Source organism: Taudactylus pleione, unplaced genomic scaffold (assembly GCF_031769625.1).
Source record: "Taudactylus pleione unplaced genomic scaffold, aTauple2 ptg000170l, whole genome shotgun sequence".
Classification (NCBI taxonomy): domain Eukaryota; kingdom Metazoa; phylum Chordata; class Amphibia; order Anura; family Myobatrachidae; genus Taudactylus; species Taudactylus pleione.
In genome coordinates, this window is record NW_028284572.1 from 3,584,397 (window position 1) to 3,603,448 (window position 19,052).

General features: G+C 42.9%; 1 protein-coding gene across 2 annotated transcripts in view; it reads right to left on the bottom strand.

Moving 5' to 3' along the window:
• Nucleotides 1–19,052, bottom strand: part of RXFP1 (relaxin family peptide receptor 1) — a 321,924-nt gene that overhangs the window by 24,252 nt on the left and 278,620 nt on the right. For both annotated transcript variants that reach the window (XM_088475345.1, XM_088475344.1), the window contains 2 exons: nucleotides 18,213–18,442; nucleotides 16,133–16,543 (listed from right to left, as the gene is read on the bottom strand). In XM_088475345.1, the coding sequence (XP_088331471.1) occupies nucleotides 16,133–16,543; nucleotides 18,213–18,442 (641 nt within the window). The remainder of the gene's footprint in view (nucleotides 1–16,132; nucleotides 16,544–18,212; nucleotides 18,443–19,052) is intronic.

Consider the following 19,052-nt stretch of genomic DNA (forward strand, 5'->3'; position numbering starts at 1 on the left):
TACTTCACTTGTTTATAGCTCTCATTGTGGTAAATAAACTAAGCCTTAGAGAGAAATAAAGTAAAGATAGATAAAGTACCAAGCAATCAGCCCCTTAATGTAATTTTTGAAACACAGCCTATAAAGTGATAGTTAGGAGTTGATTGATTGGTACTTAATCTCTCTCCAAGACTTAAGCTGGGTACACATTAGACGATGTGTACAAAACGCGACATCGCCGGCGACAGGACCCAGCACGTGGCAAGTGCATACACACTTGCCGTTGCCGGGTCTGACGGGGGGAGGGACGTGCCATGCTGCATTCTGCAGCATGACATCATTAGCGACATCCCCATCGGCCCTGCAGTAGGGGCGACAGGCGATGTCGCTAATGACCCACAGGAGCACACGTATCATGGGTACACAATAGACAATGTACCTGATATGCCGCTCTGATCTGTGGGATTGGACGACAGTGTGTATCCAGCATAAGAACATCTCCCCCCTAATGAGTAAAATCATAATATTTGCCTTGTATATTTTTAATACCACACATACAGCACAAATGTTAGATACAGGAAGAATGGTGGGGGAGGATAACAGTAGAAAGTATTACATTTGGAATGTTGCTAGCCTTGATGTACCAAAACACCATCCCAATGAACCTGTATGTATAATTTGAGGGGCAAAAGCAGGATTTGCAAGGGGAAAGGTTTTTTTGGGGGGGAGTTTGTTCCATATGTGTGCTATATATATTAGAGATATATATTAGAGATATGCGCAAACCCCTGTCTTTTGGTTCTAAATCATCGTCATCGTGCTTTGCTATTGGATTTCATCATTTTATAAATACAGGTAAAATCTGGTCATTTGGACCTGTTTGTGTTCCTACAGTATTATTAACATCAATAACATTAATTTCCAGACATTTCCAATAAATTGTGACCACCTCACAGCTCACAATATTGTTTTCACCAATATAGGCCACAGACTACAGCGAGATGACTGGCTAAACTAAGGGACAGAGCAGCAGCACAAACACATGGCAGTTTAGAAGAAAATAGTACATCTATGAAACAGTTGCAAAGCAGTGGCAGACCAGATCGCAGTTTAATAAACTATACAGCCCTATAGAATCATTAATCAAAAACTAATAGTCTAAAAGTTAAAGTCTAGTAGAAAATATAATATATTACCAACTCACATCTCCAAACAGCAAATCATAGACCTCAGGCAAATACAGTTGCCTGAGTAACATCTAACAGAAACTAGATCACCATCAAACTTACTCCAAACAGAAATTGGCAGGCCAGAAGCCAGTACAGGTGATTGGAGATGGAGTATTATTTAGTGGAGATAAAACAATTATTTACTATAAGGAAAAGTAAATAGGAAACATGGAAAAAATTATTAAAAACCAAGCTTCCAAATGTTAGTTTTCAAATGCAAACTGAGCAATGGCCACCAGAAGCTACATAAGCATTACATGCTATATTAGTGGGGGCTGATGTGTCTATCACAACTCAGGCTGCAATCAATGTTACAAACTCTGTATCTGTGGAGAAGCTGCATGAAATGGGTCCTATACCCCTGGATGAGAAGCTGGTGATGGATGGTCTTGCAAGATACAGAAAAACACCTGTGACAAGGGGCTGCCAAGAACGAGATATATGCTGCTGGAGTTACCTCCAGAAGAGAGTTGAGAAGAGTACTGAAGGAGGAAAAGCTGAAATGAGCAACTTGGACGATCTGTGCTCATCATAGTCAAATAAAGGGAATGTAAGAGAGAGCCTCAATACCAGAGGGTGCATATTAATATTTCCATATATTTGGTTTGGAAGAGATAATCCGCTGTCTTCTTTATTCTCCATAATTGTTTACACATAGTCATACTGTCACCATCACTATCCACATTAATTGTACAGGAGCATATTAGTGATAATCGCATGAAGACTTGTAACCTTGGCCCTGATTCAGACCCACTCGCAAGTGGGCGTACGCACGTTCGGCGTACGTAAAAAAATATTTAAATTCAAGCACTCGCTCGTATTTTCCTACGCAGCTAAAAATCCGCCCCAAACTCAGGCGACCCCTCCTCTGACTAACGAGCGTGCCAAATAGCGAGCGTACATCCCCGAAATGGCTTGAAGGGAACGCACGCACAAGTACAAACCGGAAGTGGGACTGTCAGATTCCGATTACCTGCTCGTTTTTTCGGCCTACCTCCCTCAATCGTATCATGCCAATCAATGCATCAATTAGCTTAATTGTTTTTTTTTTTTCAACACAATGCAATAAACTTTAATCTTGTCCGTGTTTGTATTTGCTCGCAGAATACGTACGGCTGAAACCTTCGCTTTTATTGGTCAAAAGACATGTTAGCCCCAATTAAACAATTGTTCTATTTGTTTGTCTCCCCACAAGTTTTCTGTGGTTCATTTCTTTATTTAAATTTGCTTACGCATGTCACTGCATCAAGCCTATCATAACTCTCAAGAGATTTGTGGCCCTGTCGAACACATGACTCATACACTAACCAATAGAATTTGTCCTGTTAATTTCCCAAATACATTAGCCAATCAAATTTTTTTGTGGTGCTTTATTAAAACTATTTTGACAAAAAAACACCATTGCCATCATGAGATCCGCCGCATTCACCAGGCGCGAACTGCTGGTGCTGACGGAGGTGATTGACAGGAGGATCACCAGTCAGCCTCAACCCATCTCCAATAGGCGCAAGCGTTCCGCATATGCGGAGGTACGTCGACGCCTGCGCTCCTTCGGCTCACGCCGACATATTGGCCAGCTGGAGCGCAGGTGGTCGGACCTGCACCCGCGGACGCCCCGCTTGCTGGCATGCTTTCGCATGCAGATTGCGGAAAGTAAGTGTTCTGGACTGTGGTTTTCAAGTTTATCTTGTGGGCCCTAACTGCGTGTGCATGTTTTCATGTCTGTCCTATTGAGTCATTGTAGTCATATCTGCATGTGCATGTTTTCTTGTCTGTCCTATTGAGTCATTGTAGTCATATCTGCATGTGCATGTTTTCATGTCTGTCCTATTGAGTCATTGTAGTCATATCTGCATGTGCATGTTTTCTTGTCTGTCCTATTGAGTCATTGTAGTCATATCTGCATGTGCATGTTTTCATGTCTGTCCTATGGAGTCATTGTAGTCATATCTGCATGTGCATGTTTTCTTGTCTGTCCTATTGAGTCATTGTAGTCATATCTGCATGTGCATGTTTTCATGTCTGTCCTATTGAGTCATTGTAGTCATATCTGCATGTGCATGTTTTCTTGTCTGTCCTATTGAGTCATTGTAGTCATATCTGCATGTGCATGTTTTCATGTCTGTCCTATTGAGTCATTGTAGTCATATCTGCATGTGCATGTTTTCTTGTCTGTCCTATTGAGTCATTGTAGTCATATCTGCATGTGCATGTTTTCATGTCTGTCCTATTGAGTCATTGCAGTCATATCTGCATGTGCATGTTTTCATGTCTGTCCTATTGTGTTTTTTTTTTTTTTTTTTTTTGGTTTCCTGTTGAAACTAACCACAATTTTTTTGTCATTTTTTAGGGGCACAGCAAACACTACGGCGGCATCGCCACACAAGACGCCGGTCCCGGCCCCTCTCTCCAACCCCCAATTCCTCTATTACCCCCTCCTCCCCAGACCCTGTGGCCGAAATTTCAGGCCTACTTCCCCTCCAGCCCAATTCCCCCTCTCCTCCATCCGTCCCTCCTCCAAATACCCCCTCCCAGGATCCCGAAAACACCTTGCCCCTCGGGTTGGGGAATGTAGCCACCTCCGAGGTGGTCCAGGGAGTGGCTTCTGGCTCTGTCGTTTTGGAGAACGGTATGTTTTTAAAGTTTATTTTGGACACCACAAACTGTTTGTATGTAATCATGTGTCGTCCCCATTTTTTTTGACTTTTTGTCGCCTTAGGGTATTTTTGGGGGTTGTCTTTACCTGTTCCTGCTGATGTCACCATACACATATCACACCTGTGTGCCTTTTTTTAGGGCCCTTGTATTTTTGCCCTTAGACATTTTGGGGTGCTGGGTTTTATCCGTGTAATGTTTTTTTGGCCCACAAGCTTGTAAGTTTTGGGTTGCTTGTTTTGTGTTTTTTTACAATGTTGCTTCATTATCGATTTATTAATCCCCAAACTTTTGTCACCCACAGAGGAACAGAGGCGTCGGGAAGAGATAGTGAATTGTGTGGGCCGTATGCGGGAGCAGGTCACCGGGCTTATGCAGGGCCTTGACCATCTGTTGGTCCTCCTTAGGAATTAGTTTTTTTTTTATTTTTTTACAAATTGTTTCTTAATAAATCTGTTTTAAATCAAGCTCTGTCTCATGCGTTTGGAGTAAATCCAAGATTCTTTACACTGACATAAGTAGACTCTTCAAGCAAGGTTTGCCACAGAATCTCACTACAGATTGTGTGTTCTATTTTGAATGCAAACAGACACAAGAAACACCTCCCAGTACCAATGTCATTTTCCTTTTTTGTGGTGGTCAACATGATAGTTTACACCATTTTTCAGGTTCCTATTTGGTGGCCAAACTGCTTCGGACAATCTTACAAAGGCAACTGATTGTACACGATTCCTTGTTGTGTTGGTTAGTACCCCGAAAACATATTACATTTTAGCTCCACTTGCTTCATTACTGGGTTACCCCTTAGGTAAAATTAACGTTTGGGAGTTTGTTTACACTTGCTTCTAACGTGCCCAAAAAGGAAACAAATTACACTCTCCAAATATTTATTCACAACAGAAATCAAATACAAAGTGGTCACTCACAAACAAAACACACAGTGATAATCAGAAAAACACCACATACCAAAAACATGAAACAAACACACAACAAATCAAGAACTGGTTGACGAAGGTCCATGCCCACATGATTTCAAAAATATGGCGTTGCAATATTGGTGTCAGAATATATTCCCGAAGTTTCAACAGAAAGGTTTTTGAAGGGTAGCAGGAAGTAGTCATCGTGGGAGTGCCAAAGATTATGCAAACAAACAGAAGATGGTGCAAGAATTAATATCAAAAAAGATGAACGTTAAAAAACTGTAACACATTGGGTATACACACTGTTGTTTGATCAATAATTACCTAAAATATCGGGCCACCACATCATCGCGTATGGCCCCCCCACATACTGACCTCCGACCAACCTCGGGGGGGCCATCCTCAGGTAAGGCATCCTCTGGCTGCATTGGAACACCACTCCTTATGGCGATGTTGTGAAAGATCCCACACAGGACCACAATTTTCGAAACCATATCCGGCAAATACATGAGCTCGCCACCAGAGCGGTGGAGGCATCTGAATCGGCCTTTTAAAAGGCTGATACAGCACTCCACCACTTGCCTGGTGGCTGTAAGTGCGGTATTAAACTCACTTTGTGGACCTGGTGTGGGAGCCAAATAAGGAGTGAGCAGCCAGGGCATGCAAGAGTATCCACTGTCTCCTGTGAAAAAGAATAGACAACATCAGGATCACTGTGTATCAAGCTTAACATTGTTATGTACTAAAGGTCTCCACTTACCCAGAAGCCACGCATCACCAGCTTGTAGGTTGGTTAATTTGTGCCATATCCCTGATTTCCGGATGACGAAGGAGTCATGTGCACTTCCTGGTAATTTTGCATTCAGGGACAGGATCTGGAGGGAGGCATCACATACCACCATTACATTCAGGGAGTGATAGTGTTTCCTGTTTCGAAATATGGCCTCCAGCCGTGCTGGAGGCTGAAGTGGTATGTGAGTACCATCCACAACCCCTATGATGTGTGGGAAGCCAGCTATTTGGTAAAAATTGGCCTTGGCCACACTAAGGGCACCCATATCCAAAGGCATTTGAATAAAATGATGGAGGTGCTTGAAAAGTGCCTCCATCACTGCCCTCAGGATCCGGGAAAAGGAGGATTGTGAGATGCCCGCCACTATTCCCACCGTTGTTTGAAACGATCCTGAGGCACAGAAATGTAACACCGCCATAAATTGCGTAAGTGGTGGTATTGCTGTAGGACTGTCAATTTGCCGCTCAAGATCACTCTCTATTAATGAGAGAGTGTCTATGATGATTTTGGGAGGAAGACGGTAGCGTCTTAAAACCTCATCATCGGGCATTCCAAAAAGGGTGACACGTGTTCGAAATATCTGGGGCCTTGCACGCCTACGATGCCTACGCCTGGGACGAGATTGAGGTTGGTCGGCTTCCGGGAGCATGGCCAGAACAATCCGCCCAAGATCAACCTGAAATGGCAAGATTGGAATGTAAGGCTTTGGACCCACCCCAAAAGAAAATTAAAAACAACTTAGCTTGATGATACCATCCATTGCTGCTTACATGCCGGGGTATTGTCATGATACGTCCAAACTGAAATTAATCACAAAAATAATTTGACAAATTTCACTCTGTGCATTTTTGTTTCTAAATTTTGTGCTAGACAAAACTTAAAATATGCGAAACACACATTTGGCAAAAGAGCTAAACGACATTGCACACAGTACATCAAAATGGGTTGAAATGTTTGCCAAAAAAGCGAAAGGGCAACCACAAAAAATTTTACAGGATTAATAAGCATTTAAAAATGCGCTAATTAGTTCGCAAATACAAGTCACAATAGTAAGTAGTAAAAATGTGCTAATTAGTTTGCAAATACAAGTCACAATAGTAAGTAGTAAAAATATGCTAATTAGTTCGCAAATACAAGTCACAATAGTAAGTAGTAAAAATGCGCTAATTAGTTCGCAAATACAAGTCACAATAGTAAGTAGTAAAAATGCGCTAATTAGTTCGCAAATACAAGTCACAATAGTAAGTAGTAAAAATGCGCTAATTAGTTCGCAAATACAAGTCACTATACAAACTGAGAAAAATGCGCTAATTAGTTCACAAATACAAGATAAAAAATGGACTTACCAAGAGCAAATATATAAGAGTCCAAATCAAAAGGTCTTTGGGTCCGAAATTAATAAAAAGCTAAAATATATGAAATTATGGATCCAAAAATTAAAAACAAGAAGAAACACAATGAGACAACAATTGATCAAAAGTTAGACTTCACAAAACTTACCAAATCAAGAAACGAGGGCAAAAAAAAAAAATTAAAAAAAGAGAACGGAAAATAAAAACGCAAATCTAGCAAACAAAATAAACTCCAACCGCCAACTCCTTTATCCGCAAACAAGAAACTCCAGCCAAGGTAACCTCCAACAATCCAAAAACGCCACCTCGACTCGAGACACACCAAGCCATAAATAGTGTTTCGTTTCCCGCACAAATTAAGGAGGGATCATAGGAACGCACAATCAATGATGCGGCCGCAAAATAAGGACGCATGTATAAATACGTCACGAAAACACATTAAAATTCTGGTGTATTTCTTGTTTGGACCTCAGACATGGCGACAGACCAGGGAAACAATGCCCAAGAGTCAGGCGGTAAGTCTTTCATGCATTTTGTATCAATGATTAATTTGAAACATAAGATTGGGCAAGTTGTGATTTTGTGAAATATGAATATTTACACAAATAGGTGAGGAGGATGACATGGAAGAGGCTGCTGGGCCCAGTATTCCGGCCAAAGCTGCCAAAAAAAAAAGGCAGCCACATTTCACAAGAAAGGAGATGGAGGTTTTGATACAGAAGTGTGTGGACATCCTGCCACAGGCAGACAGGAATATGAGTCTAAGCCAGAAGGGGAGAATGTGGGAAGAGGTAGCCGTTGCTGTCAATAGGGTGGGTGATTATGTCCGTCTAGCCCGGGATGTCAAACGGCGGTAAGTAAACACTTGCCCCCCCTAAAAACAAACACCATTTTAAACAAAAGGATAATGGCTTCCATTTTTTCCCACAGATGGGGCGACTTCAAATATCGCCTAAAGCAAAAACTCGCGGACAGGGCTAGGCATGCAAGGGGGACAGGTGGGGGTCCCACCCCTGTGTCATTGGAGTTGACGGATTTAGAAGAGCTGGCACAGGGGTGTGTGCAGCTTGTGGAGGTGTTTGGCGTGTCCAACATGGATACGGACATGCCAGACTTTGCGGCTCCTCATGTTGTCCCAGGTAAATCTTTTGATGTCACCAACTCTGAAATGTTATTGTGCCAATATGTAGATTCTAATGTGAGTCTTTTCTCTTTTTTCCTAACAGAGACACAGGCGGATGAGTCTGCTCCAGAGGGGAGCCTTGGCCGCCGAATTTCTGCTGGCTCGGCAGGGGAGGAACCAGTACATCCGGCTGAGGACCCTGCAGAAGCCAGTCCAGGGCAATCCCCCTCGCAGGCAGTGTCCCTCCTCACAGAACTCAATTTCAAATCGGATTTCCATACGGAGATTCTGCAGAGGATGGACGCCAGTCTGCTACGGGTGGCTGAGGCCCAGGAGCAAAATGCTGCGGCCAACGTGACCATTGGTCAGGCCCTAGCGGAAAATACCAGGGCCAACATCCGCATCGCCAATGCCCTGGAGCAGCTCGTTCGCCAGCACATGGTGGAGCCGACCTCCCTTCCTGCCGGAACATCAGGATCCTCCACCTCTGGCACAACATCAGCCAATCCTCCAAATGTGCCTAGCCCTGTGCCTAGTCCAGAGGCCACAACATCTGCCTCTGGACAGGCCAGCCCGATGACATCCCGGACCCGGTCTGGCGCCCTCCCTCCCCCATCCAAACGGGTGAAAAAACGGTGACAGCAATGGCGACTTTTCCCACAATCCTTCTGTGCTTGGCTCATATTCCTTTCTGGTCAAAACTTCACGCTCCTTTCTTGTGAAATGTTTTTAATTTTTTGTTGTATGTTTATGTCAACAGTTATGTTGGGCCAATTTGTTTGATTTTGGGACAGATCTTTGCCAAAAAAAGATGTCCCCAAATTTTTTAATAATTTATTTTTTGTTTGAGCAATAAATTGACACCAAAAATCTGACATTGGATTGTGAAATTATTGTACAAATGGGTTACATTTGGACCAAAAGGCAAAAACTGGCAAAAAAAAATAAAAAATGGGCTCTTTAAGGAACGTTTAAAAATTCATATAACGAGCCAAATTCAAGAGGCAAAAATAAAATGGTGAGAAAATTAAAACATGATGACATTATTGTTACAATAGGCCCTAACCACCAAATTGAGGGCAAAATAAACCCCCACAAATGTACGCAAATTGATTGTGTCATCCTGACATTAGCAGCTCTGATTTCCAGTACATGCACAGTGTAACAAACCAAGCACTTCAGCAACAGGGACTGCCACTTTTGTGGCTGAAGTGCATGGTTTGTTTGGATTCCCACAGGAGAAAACATTTTGGTGGTTTGGTTAAACTAAGCTACCAATGGGTTTAAGACTAACAGTGTTAATTATCCTCAATGTTCAAAATGTCATCATCCTCATCAGCACTGCTGTTAATATCAACATCATCATCATAACACAAAATTACCTGATCCCTACTGGAATCCATCGTTACAGTCTCTGGACCTGATTCATCGTTACAGTCTCTGGACCTGCATTACCTCGGATATGGTAATGCAGCAGGAAGCATCACGCCTCCTGCTGCATTATGTATCCAAGCTGTGTTGTCTAACACAGCATTGGATACTTTGCAGGACATCGGCCAGCTAAGGTGATGCAATGGGGTCATGCAACCAGCTGCCACAGTTGAGATGAAGAAGCTAGGAAATCTCCGTCAGCCAACAGAGATAATGACCTCTTCCCTCCCCCCCAATGGTGGCAACACGCCTCCGTTTTGGGGAACGGAGGACATCGCTGCACCCTCCCCGCCCACAAACAGCTGCAGACTGTCAATCACTGACAGCCTGCTGCCAGTCTGTGAGTGGGATCGCATACCCATTCTGCACATGCGCAGAACAGGTCATGCATCTGTGCAGATTCCCGAACATTGGGAATCTGCATTCAGCAGTGGACTAGCATGCACTGTTGAATCAGGCCCACTGTTTGTAATTGGCGGCATAGCTATTCCAAATAGAATTTGTAATATTTTTTTTTATGATCTAAACACTCTTTCCGAGTACACACTGGAGCGTGTGCAGCTTAAGGAAACCATAGCTAGTTCATACAATGGGCTCCAAATTGCCATTATTTCCTGCCAGCATTCAAAGGGACTGTGTGAGTTGCTAGTTTGTATATTATCATTAAAGTAATCCTCCATGATTCTATTGGTGCTTACTGAATGATTCACGGTAGAGGTGTCAATATGTGTGGACATTTCTTTTAAGCCTGACAAGATGTCATAATGTTGCTTTCTGATGCGGTGAGTTGATTCATCATTATCACCAGAGGGTTTCTTGGAAAAGGTCAGTTTTTTCATGGCAACAGCATTTGCAGGAGAAACTGAAGCAGGAGATGTTGTGCCATGTGCCACTTGAGCTGACAACTTGCTCTCCAGGATGCTCTTTGCATTTCTTAAGATCTGTGTCAGTCGGAAAGAAAGACATTACAATGGACTTACATCAAGGAACAAGCATGGTTGCCAAAATGTACTGATCCAATTGCAAAAAGGTTGCAAACACTTTGGTCCTGTCAACGTATATAAAGAACTTGATCTACAAGACCAGCGGAATCGCTTAATTTCCTACTTTTTTCCTTCAGCTTCTCTAGCTGTTTTTCTAGTAGTTTACTTGAGTTTTGAGAGTACGACCTAACTCAGGCAACAGTGTCTGAACTCACTTCATAGGATACAATTTCAAATAGTTTCAGTAGCTTGCAAAACTGAGAGTATTCTCCAGTGTGCTGCAGTAAGGTTGTAACATGTCCCCTTTCTCCATATCTCATGGCTTGATGTGTACAACCTGAATGCTTGTTGCTGTTCCTCCAGTCGCTGAAGCATATAAAGGGTGGAATTCTACCTGGTTATTGCCTTTTACTTCAGTTGGTGGCATGGTAAATTGAACTGTTCTTGCAGCTGCTGCAATGTTCTACATGCTGTTGCTGAATGCCAAAAATACCCAGAAATGTTATGGGCCACAGGCAGCATATCCTGCATGAAATTGTAATTATTTAAGAAATTCTTAACCACCAAGTTTATTGTGTGCACAAAACATGGTACATGTTGACATTCAATTAGTTGTAATGCTCGAACAATGTTACTTGCATTCTAAGAAATGACAAATCCTTAGGAGTAAGCCATTTTGCTATCACATCAATGATTTTTTCTAACAGATAGACACCAGTATGCCTCTTAGTGACGTCAGTAATACAGAGGGTAGCCTGCCTGTGGATGAGCTGGCGTTCTGTGTTAGATATTGCTGCTGAAGGCGATACATTTACCCAGTGGGCTGCCACAGTCATGTAATCTTCAGTTTGACTAGTACCGCTAGTCCACACATCTGTAGTTAAGCGGATAATCGGTACAATGGTATTTTCGAGGCCGAGAATTACTTTTTTTGTTTAATGTCCCGATACAGGTGAAGAGGTGCTGTTTTGGTAAAATAGAATTGAGATGGAACATGGTAGCATGGACACATAACCGTCTAAAACCAGATGCATTGATGGAGAATATTGGACACAGATCTAATGCTAACATAGTTGTCATGGCTTAGGTGATCTGCTATGCAAAAGGATGATGGCTGTCATACTTGGATCCTCTTGCAAATTAATGTTTCTCAGACAATTGTTGTGTGAAACTACCAGTCTTCTTAGTCCCACTATGTGATGAAGATTCATCCCCAGCAGCATCAGCCCTAACCAGCAAGGATTATTATTTTTGGAAATCATGGATTGCATTAGGAAAGTCAGTTTTCCTTTGCAAATTTAATGCAGGAGTACTACCTCCAGTCTCTAATGAGGAGGTTTATCATGAAGGTGTTGGAGATTCCATGTGCTGGTAGCTGATGCTGGACTGCTTGTTACATGTGATTTGCCAGATTTTGATAAACCACTTGAATGAGCTCACTGCAAATGATATAACAGGGAAGGAGGTGCCTAGATAGCTAACGCCCCTACCTCTGCTTACTTTGGCTTCACAAATGGTACAGATGTCAAGATTTGGGTAAAAATATTTCCGCACAGAAGAGGTGGCTTTTTTGGTCTATTGCCCAGGCATGACAATGTGCTTTTATCACTGGCATGATGTGCTGCCACTGGTGGATGATTTACTTTGACACAAACAACATCATCCTCCTGAATTTTGGGGGTCATTCAGACCCGCTCGCGAGCGGCAGGATGCTCGCAAGCGGGTCGATGTTCCCCACTGCGCATGCGCGAGACCCGACGAGCGACGGGCTTTCCATCGCTCCGAGTCTCGCACCAAAGGGGGCGTGCTGTCGATGTTGATTGACAGCACGCCTCCTTTGGTGGGCGTGCCTGCCAGACAGGAGGCGTTCCCATGGGAACGCCTACCGTCTGAAGCTGGCCCCACTGACATCACTAGTGATGTCAGTGGGAGTGATTTTGACTCTGATAGAGCCAAAATCACTCCAGGGCCTGCGGCAGGGAGACCCTACCGCAGGGTCTCCGTCGCAAGTCCGATGGTCGCGATGGTCAAGACCATCGCGACCATCTTTTTGGCCGCTCGCATATGCTGTGGGTGGTCACCCACAGCTATGCGAGCGGCCAGGAGGCCGCTCCATTTTCATGGAGGAGGGCCCTGATTCAGAGCGAGTGCTCTGGTCAGAGTGTTCAGCTCTGAATCAGGCCCTTTGTCAACTTCCTTATTAGTGTCAGATACACAATTATCCCCTTCATCCTGCTATTGCACAATTACAAATTCCAAAATAGTTACTTTTATTAACACTCATTCTCACATTTGCAGAGGGTTGAGAAATAGTGGAAAGATGCTTCTCTAGGATTACAGTCTCAGAATCAGAAATGATAGACTCACACATAGCACTCGTGGACACCTTTAGACTCTCCTCAGTGAAGTTTGTGAACACACAATTTGTTCTTCAGCTTTAGTGTTCTTTTTCTGCAGTGATTTTCCTGTTTTAGAGGTGACACGACTAGACTTGCAGCAAGAAGGTGGTGCATGCAAGATTACAGAAGATGCCTGACAGTGTTTGGCCCTGGCTTTCGCAATAGTAGGGCAACAACTTGCAAATAAAGGCCATGGGCTGATCCTTTCCTTGCCACTGCATGTGGTGGATGGCTTGTTGGTAATTTTTAATTTTTCAGCAGTAACTTTTCCCTTCATAGTTAAAGGTAATGTTTTCTTAAAGATTGTCAAACATTCATTAGAGTTGCAGTGCACTTTGTTACACTTTCTTCTTACCCCTTGACCTTCTTTAAAAGTAGATGTTGAAGAAGTACTATGAATGCCAGCAGGACTGCAACTAGACTTGAGAGAGGCACCGAGGAGGCGGGGACCCAGGTGGTTACAAGTGTAGATTTAGAGCCACACTGGCAGCCAGCTGCCCACAGCAGCCTTTGAGACTAGAGAATAGAGACACAGCACTGCCGTGATTCTAATATGGCCCGGTCATGAGCTAAACGTAGCTTGCGAATCGGCAGCCAATCAGCATTGGCTGTCGGTCCGCAAGCTCTAATTGGCTTGCGATTGACGCCACATTAGTATGACGGCAGTGGTGTGCCTCTAGTCTCAAGGGCTGCTGCGGGTGGCTGGCTGCCTGTGCAATGCATATGTTCTTCTAGAGAGTAGAGACTGATTCATGATTGATTTACACCAGGACAGGAGTAACGCTACTGTACTTGAACTTGTTACTGCCACCATACCAAGTGAATGTACAATGAGATAGGGAAATTAGGGACTGTTACCTTTACCATACAGATTTATTAAAATACTTTATATTTATTTTGAAACCAGAATATTTTTTCTCAACTGTTTTTATTTTGGGGTGCAGCGGATGGGAACACAACACCAAGTAAGTACAGTAATATACACTGCCTCTTAAAACACATAATCCTCTCTTGAAATATCTAAATAGAATTATTCTTTAAAATTATAAAAGCGCAGTGCACTCAGACACAGCACAATATTTTTTGGTCAGTTAAGCTTGCAATCACAGCATTGTCTCTGCCCTAATGCATAAGATATATATTATATACACTTCAAATGTGTAAGTGCAGCTCAGGCTCAAATACAACTAGGAGGAACCTGTGCAGATTGCTAGCTACAGTATAGTGTCAGCCCATTTATCTCTCCTTGAAATGTACAGTTTAAAAGACTGTGCTTTTCTGTCCACCAAGACACAACACTAAGCAAACTAGATTTTTGTTCAGCCAAGCTTAAAACCTTATCACAGTACTGTCTCTGCCCTCATACCCAAAATATACTGCAGTGTAGATACAGATACCTGTGTGAAAAACAATTGTAAGTGCAGGTCACTTCAACAAATATACGCAGGAGGCTGTAATTCAGATCACTTGCTAGTGTCTAACCCTCAAAGATACAGGATTAAAGATGTTTTCTTTTACACCTGTTTTCCACTTACTCCAACCACCTACAACACTCTCTAATGGTGACTACTGCAGCCCAGATACAGCCCACAACCCTCACTATGCACTTTCCTGTGTAAAATGGTGCCTTTAATCACAATGGAGGGACTTATATGCAATCCAATACACAGGAGATATGAGATTTCCAGAAAAATTAAGTTTTGTCTCGTCTTAAGAACTGAATGTGGCGGGAGTTTCCGAGCCGGGACTCAATTCTACTTGGAAACTCCAAATTTGGTTCTGTCGGGTCTCTCCGAGTCACTCTTCTATATATAAAGTAGAGGCCACACTAACAATAATACGTAATGCTTGGGTGGCAACCCAAGTAGATCTAAAATTCGGTTCCTAGTATAAAAGTTTGGGTGCACTCACCAGACTTTAAACAAAGCAGCAGCTTTATTCAGCCAATGCCATATTCCAATATACAATCATTGTTTCGGTCCTAGCATGGACCTATGTGTGTGTGTGTGTGTGTGTGTGTGTGTGTATAATATACACCTCCCCTTGTACCCTCCTTTTGAGACACTGTCAGTGTCCCTAGATGCTAAAATGCCGAACCATAGAAATTTGCACCTGCCCTTGGCAGGTTGAGCGTCTGTTTACCCAACCATAGTCACTAACTTGCCCGTGACACTCACATAACATGTCCATAAGATGGACCATCTATTTTGTGCGTGCACTAAGCTACCTTCCAGTAGCCACCCAGGAATGCCCATCACCAAGACATTTCCCATACCATGCATCTCCATCATATCTCCATAGAAATGGTGCCACTGTGTGTACACTCTGTGTAACACATGCGCCATAGGAGTTTTCAGCAATTTTTGTGCACATGCAGTAGCAAAAATTTACGTAAATATCAGCATTGCTTGCAGCTCTGAGGGCCTGATCCACTACGGATCGCAATATTGCGTACGCACGCAGTTCAACTGCGACAGAATGCTAATCCATTGCGATTGCAATGCAAACTCAGCACTACATAAGGGCGCTCACTTTACATTGCACACATCTGTAATACTTAGCAGAACATCAAAGCTATCGGTACAATTGAGTACTATCGCAGCCTCGCACACACTTGCACAAGCTCTGACCTTATTCGGGAATTTCTAACTTCATCGCACACTATGAGACCTCAGACTGCGTGTGGGATCACAGTGGATAATTTATGCATGCCCCTGCAATGCACAGATTTCATCTCTCACACAGCTCTCCCTCTTCTAACACAGATCTCCCCATTCACACAGCTCTCCTCCCCTCACACAGACCCTGGTATTCACATCCCCCACAGCTCTTCCCTCCTCACAAAGATCCCACTACCCCACACACAGCGCTTCCCTCTCACACAGATTCCTCCCCTCCCCCTCATACAGATCTCCTCCTCCCTCCACACAGATGTTCCACCTCACTGTCACAGGGGGATCACCTGCTGAAGCACAATGACAGATGGGTACCTCCAGACAGGAAGCTGTAGGCTAAACCTAGAGGCACAGATAATAATGTCCTCCAGCAGCTCAGCAGGTGATCCTTAAGTCCACCCTGTATCCCAGAATCAGATACTAGGGTCAGGGTATGTGCTGACAACTTTGGTGGTGAGAGACAGGCCCCCTGGTGTCCACTAGGCCACCTCTTCCACCTTGTGGATAATCTGGCCCTACATACAACTTTGTGAAGAACATAAAAACCAAATAGCTATCAAAATGTTGCTATAGGCAATCAGTAAATGACTTACCAAGAAAGATGATTACAGAATATATCTGAGCTGAAGTGCTCTCTGGATGTTCAGAGTGCAGTGGGAAGCAGACCCCATTTGTTCCATAGTAGTTGTGGAAAAAATGTTCATTGCTGAGGGGTATAAAAGCAATAATAAAACCAATAATCCAAATAAGTATCAGCATTGTGATCGTCCGCCATTTTCCAGGCTTCAGGCACCGGAAAGGATACACAATACAAATGTACTTTTCCAAAGTCAAATAGGTAAGAAGTAAGACTGAAACCTCTGTGGAGAGTATGGCTAGTGATCCAACCAGCCGACACTGTGTACTGTCCATCCAGGCCTGGGCATTCATGTTGTATTCACCTCTGTATTTAAGATCATAGTATCCAATAACAAATAAGTATAGTCCCATCAAACAATCAGCACCTGGTACACAAAAGATAATTATACAGAAGTTATTTAAAGAGAACAATAACATTTTAACCATAGCTTAGAATGGGATGCACTCAGTATCCCGACCACGGGGACTCAGGTGGTCAGAATGCCGGCGCAAGAATTCCGACACCTGTCAGAATGGCAGAATCCTGAAGGTAAGTAGCGTGGTTAGGGGGAGGGTTAGCGTTAGAGTTAGGCACTAGAGGGAAGGTTAGGTTTAGGCACTAAGGGGGAGGGTTAGGTTTAGGATGCGGGGAGGGGGAGGTTAGGTTTAGGCACTAAGGGGGGAGGTCAGCTTCAGGCACCGGGGAGGGAGGGTTAGGGGAGGAGGACGGTTAGGATATCTACCAGCAGATGTCGGTATCCTAACCCTGTCAGTATGCCGGCGTCAGTATTCTGACCGCCAGGATCCCGAGCGCCGGCATCCCGTACTCATCCCTTTTGAATAACAAAAAAATCCCAAGCACAAAATATGTAATAGAAATGAAATAATGTTATATAGAGGAATGCAGGTGTTGCTGTTTTTTAAATTGAATGCTCATTAAAACTGTGTTACCTTCAAATTGTAAATGTTGCCAACCTGTTTTTTCAACTCCCTGTAGCCACCGTGTTTGCTCCCTCCATGCAGTATAATTTTTTGGGGGGAAGGGGGGACGGTGGCTCTGTGGTTCTTATCACAGCTCCGGTCAAACACTAGAGTTATGTAATGTTGCAGAGGGTAACAGGGTGGGCAAAAGAACCACAGTAATGGAGAAAGTGGTTCTGATTGGTCCTCCCGCTCACTACCACAGCCATTCAAATTGAAAAACGTAATAGTTTCTTGGTAATTATAGAGAATTATATTCTCTTGTACAATATTTGCTTTCTTATTCTGCATGTACAGTGCTGAGTAATAAAAATATCAAATAAGATATTTTCTTTTTGATCCATCATAGTCAAAATGGAAAATAAAATCTTATTTTCTTCCTTCCTTTTCAATCTGCTGTAGTGAAAAGAAAACCAAACCCCAAAAATCTTAATATCAAAATGACCTACCTACATACTAGGAATGATTACTACAAACTGACACCACCTGGAGTGCTTTGGTGCTCCTTTCACTGCCAGCCAATCACAAGCTTTTCAAATATTGGCTGCTTGTAATTGGCTGGAGTGAAAGTGGCGTACAGTGACTCCAGGCTTTGTCATTCCTAGTGCATTGGTGAGCATTCCAAGTAGAATACTTAAGGTCTAATTTTACCAACAACACATGCAAAGTGTAGTCATCAAAAACAAAATGAGGAGCATATTTCACAGAGTACTTTAAATACATTTTGATTATATTTAGTTCTCATCTGGGACATAGCTAGAACTTTGTAGTCCCCATAGTAGTGGCACTTCCTGCACTCACTGTAGCTATGCCAATGGTTCCCATGCTCTTCTAGAGTATTGCAGATGTACTAAAGCCATCTACCCAGGAGCTGCCTATCAATGTAAGCAGTGTACGATCTATATTTGCCATGTTGCACTTATTGTAAATGGTGGAATCTCTTGTGGGGGGGCACTAAGCTGTGACAAGGTGAAATGCTGTGAAAAGTCCTCTGCAAACACAAAAACTAACTTTAAATTACACTTGAGCGAGCGCTAACTTGTATTGTAATTAGTATATCATTGTGTTACTTACAGCAAAGTGAAATGATGGACATGACATGTAGCTTGTTCTCAGATCTGATGTAAGGTCGTGTGCAGATAACAAAGATGTTCCCTAAGCAGGTTGCCACAGAAACGACCCACACAAACACTCGCTGAACTATACTTGCAAGCAGGTTCTCCAGAGATGAGATCCCATCTGTGTTTGGTTTGCAGTTCCGCACATGGGGGGCAAAGCCGCAGTACTGGAATTTCTTAAAATATCTGGCAACAGCAACAAAATGTATATACAGTAAGTGCAATGCAGGTAAACTGTTGAGATTTGTTCTTAAGAAAGAAACAGTATCTGCATGACTTTATAAGCAACCTCATTTGTTTGAATATTTATATAAGTAAATAATGAAACTGGTCTGTTAACATCAAATGCTTTGAACTCTTCCCACCAATTATCAATTATAACGTGACTTGCCAGGCTATTACAGCTTGCACATGGCGTCATGTTTGCTGAGTAATCAATAGTTTATAGGAAACAGCATTTCTGTCAAGGAAAGTTGTACTTGAGATACATAATCACAAATAATTAAATGGTTTCTTCGCTCACCCTTTATTAATTTAATATTGTATTGGGTCCCTTGCGTACTGGATGGGGTTAAAGGTTAGAGGTTACTTGGGTGTGCCGCTGGTAAAAAAGAGAGAGGTTGCTTTTCTTCTCGTATCAAGAGACAATGGAGAAGGAGGGGAGTTTACCGCGCTCACCCTTGATGTATCGTGTGTGTTTAGTGCGTGTGTTTAGCACTATCTCTATGAGAATAACCAATGATATATATATATATAAAAGAGGATCTGAATATATTGCAAAGAAGAAGAAATGTTG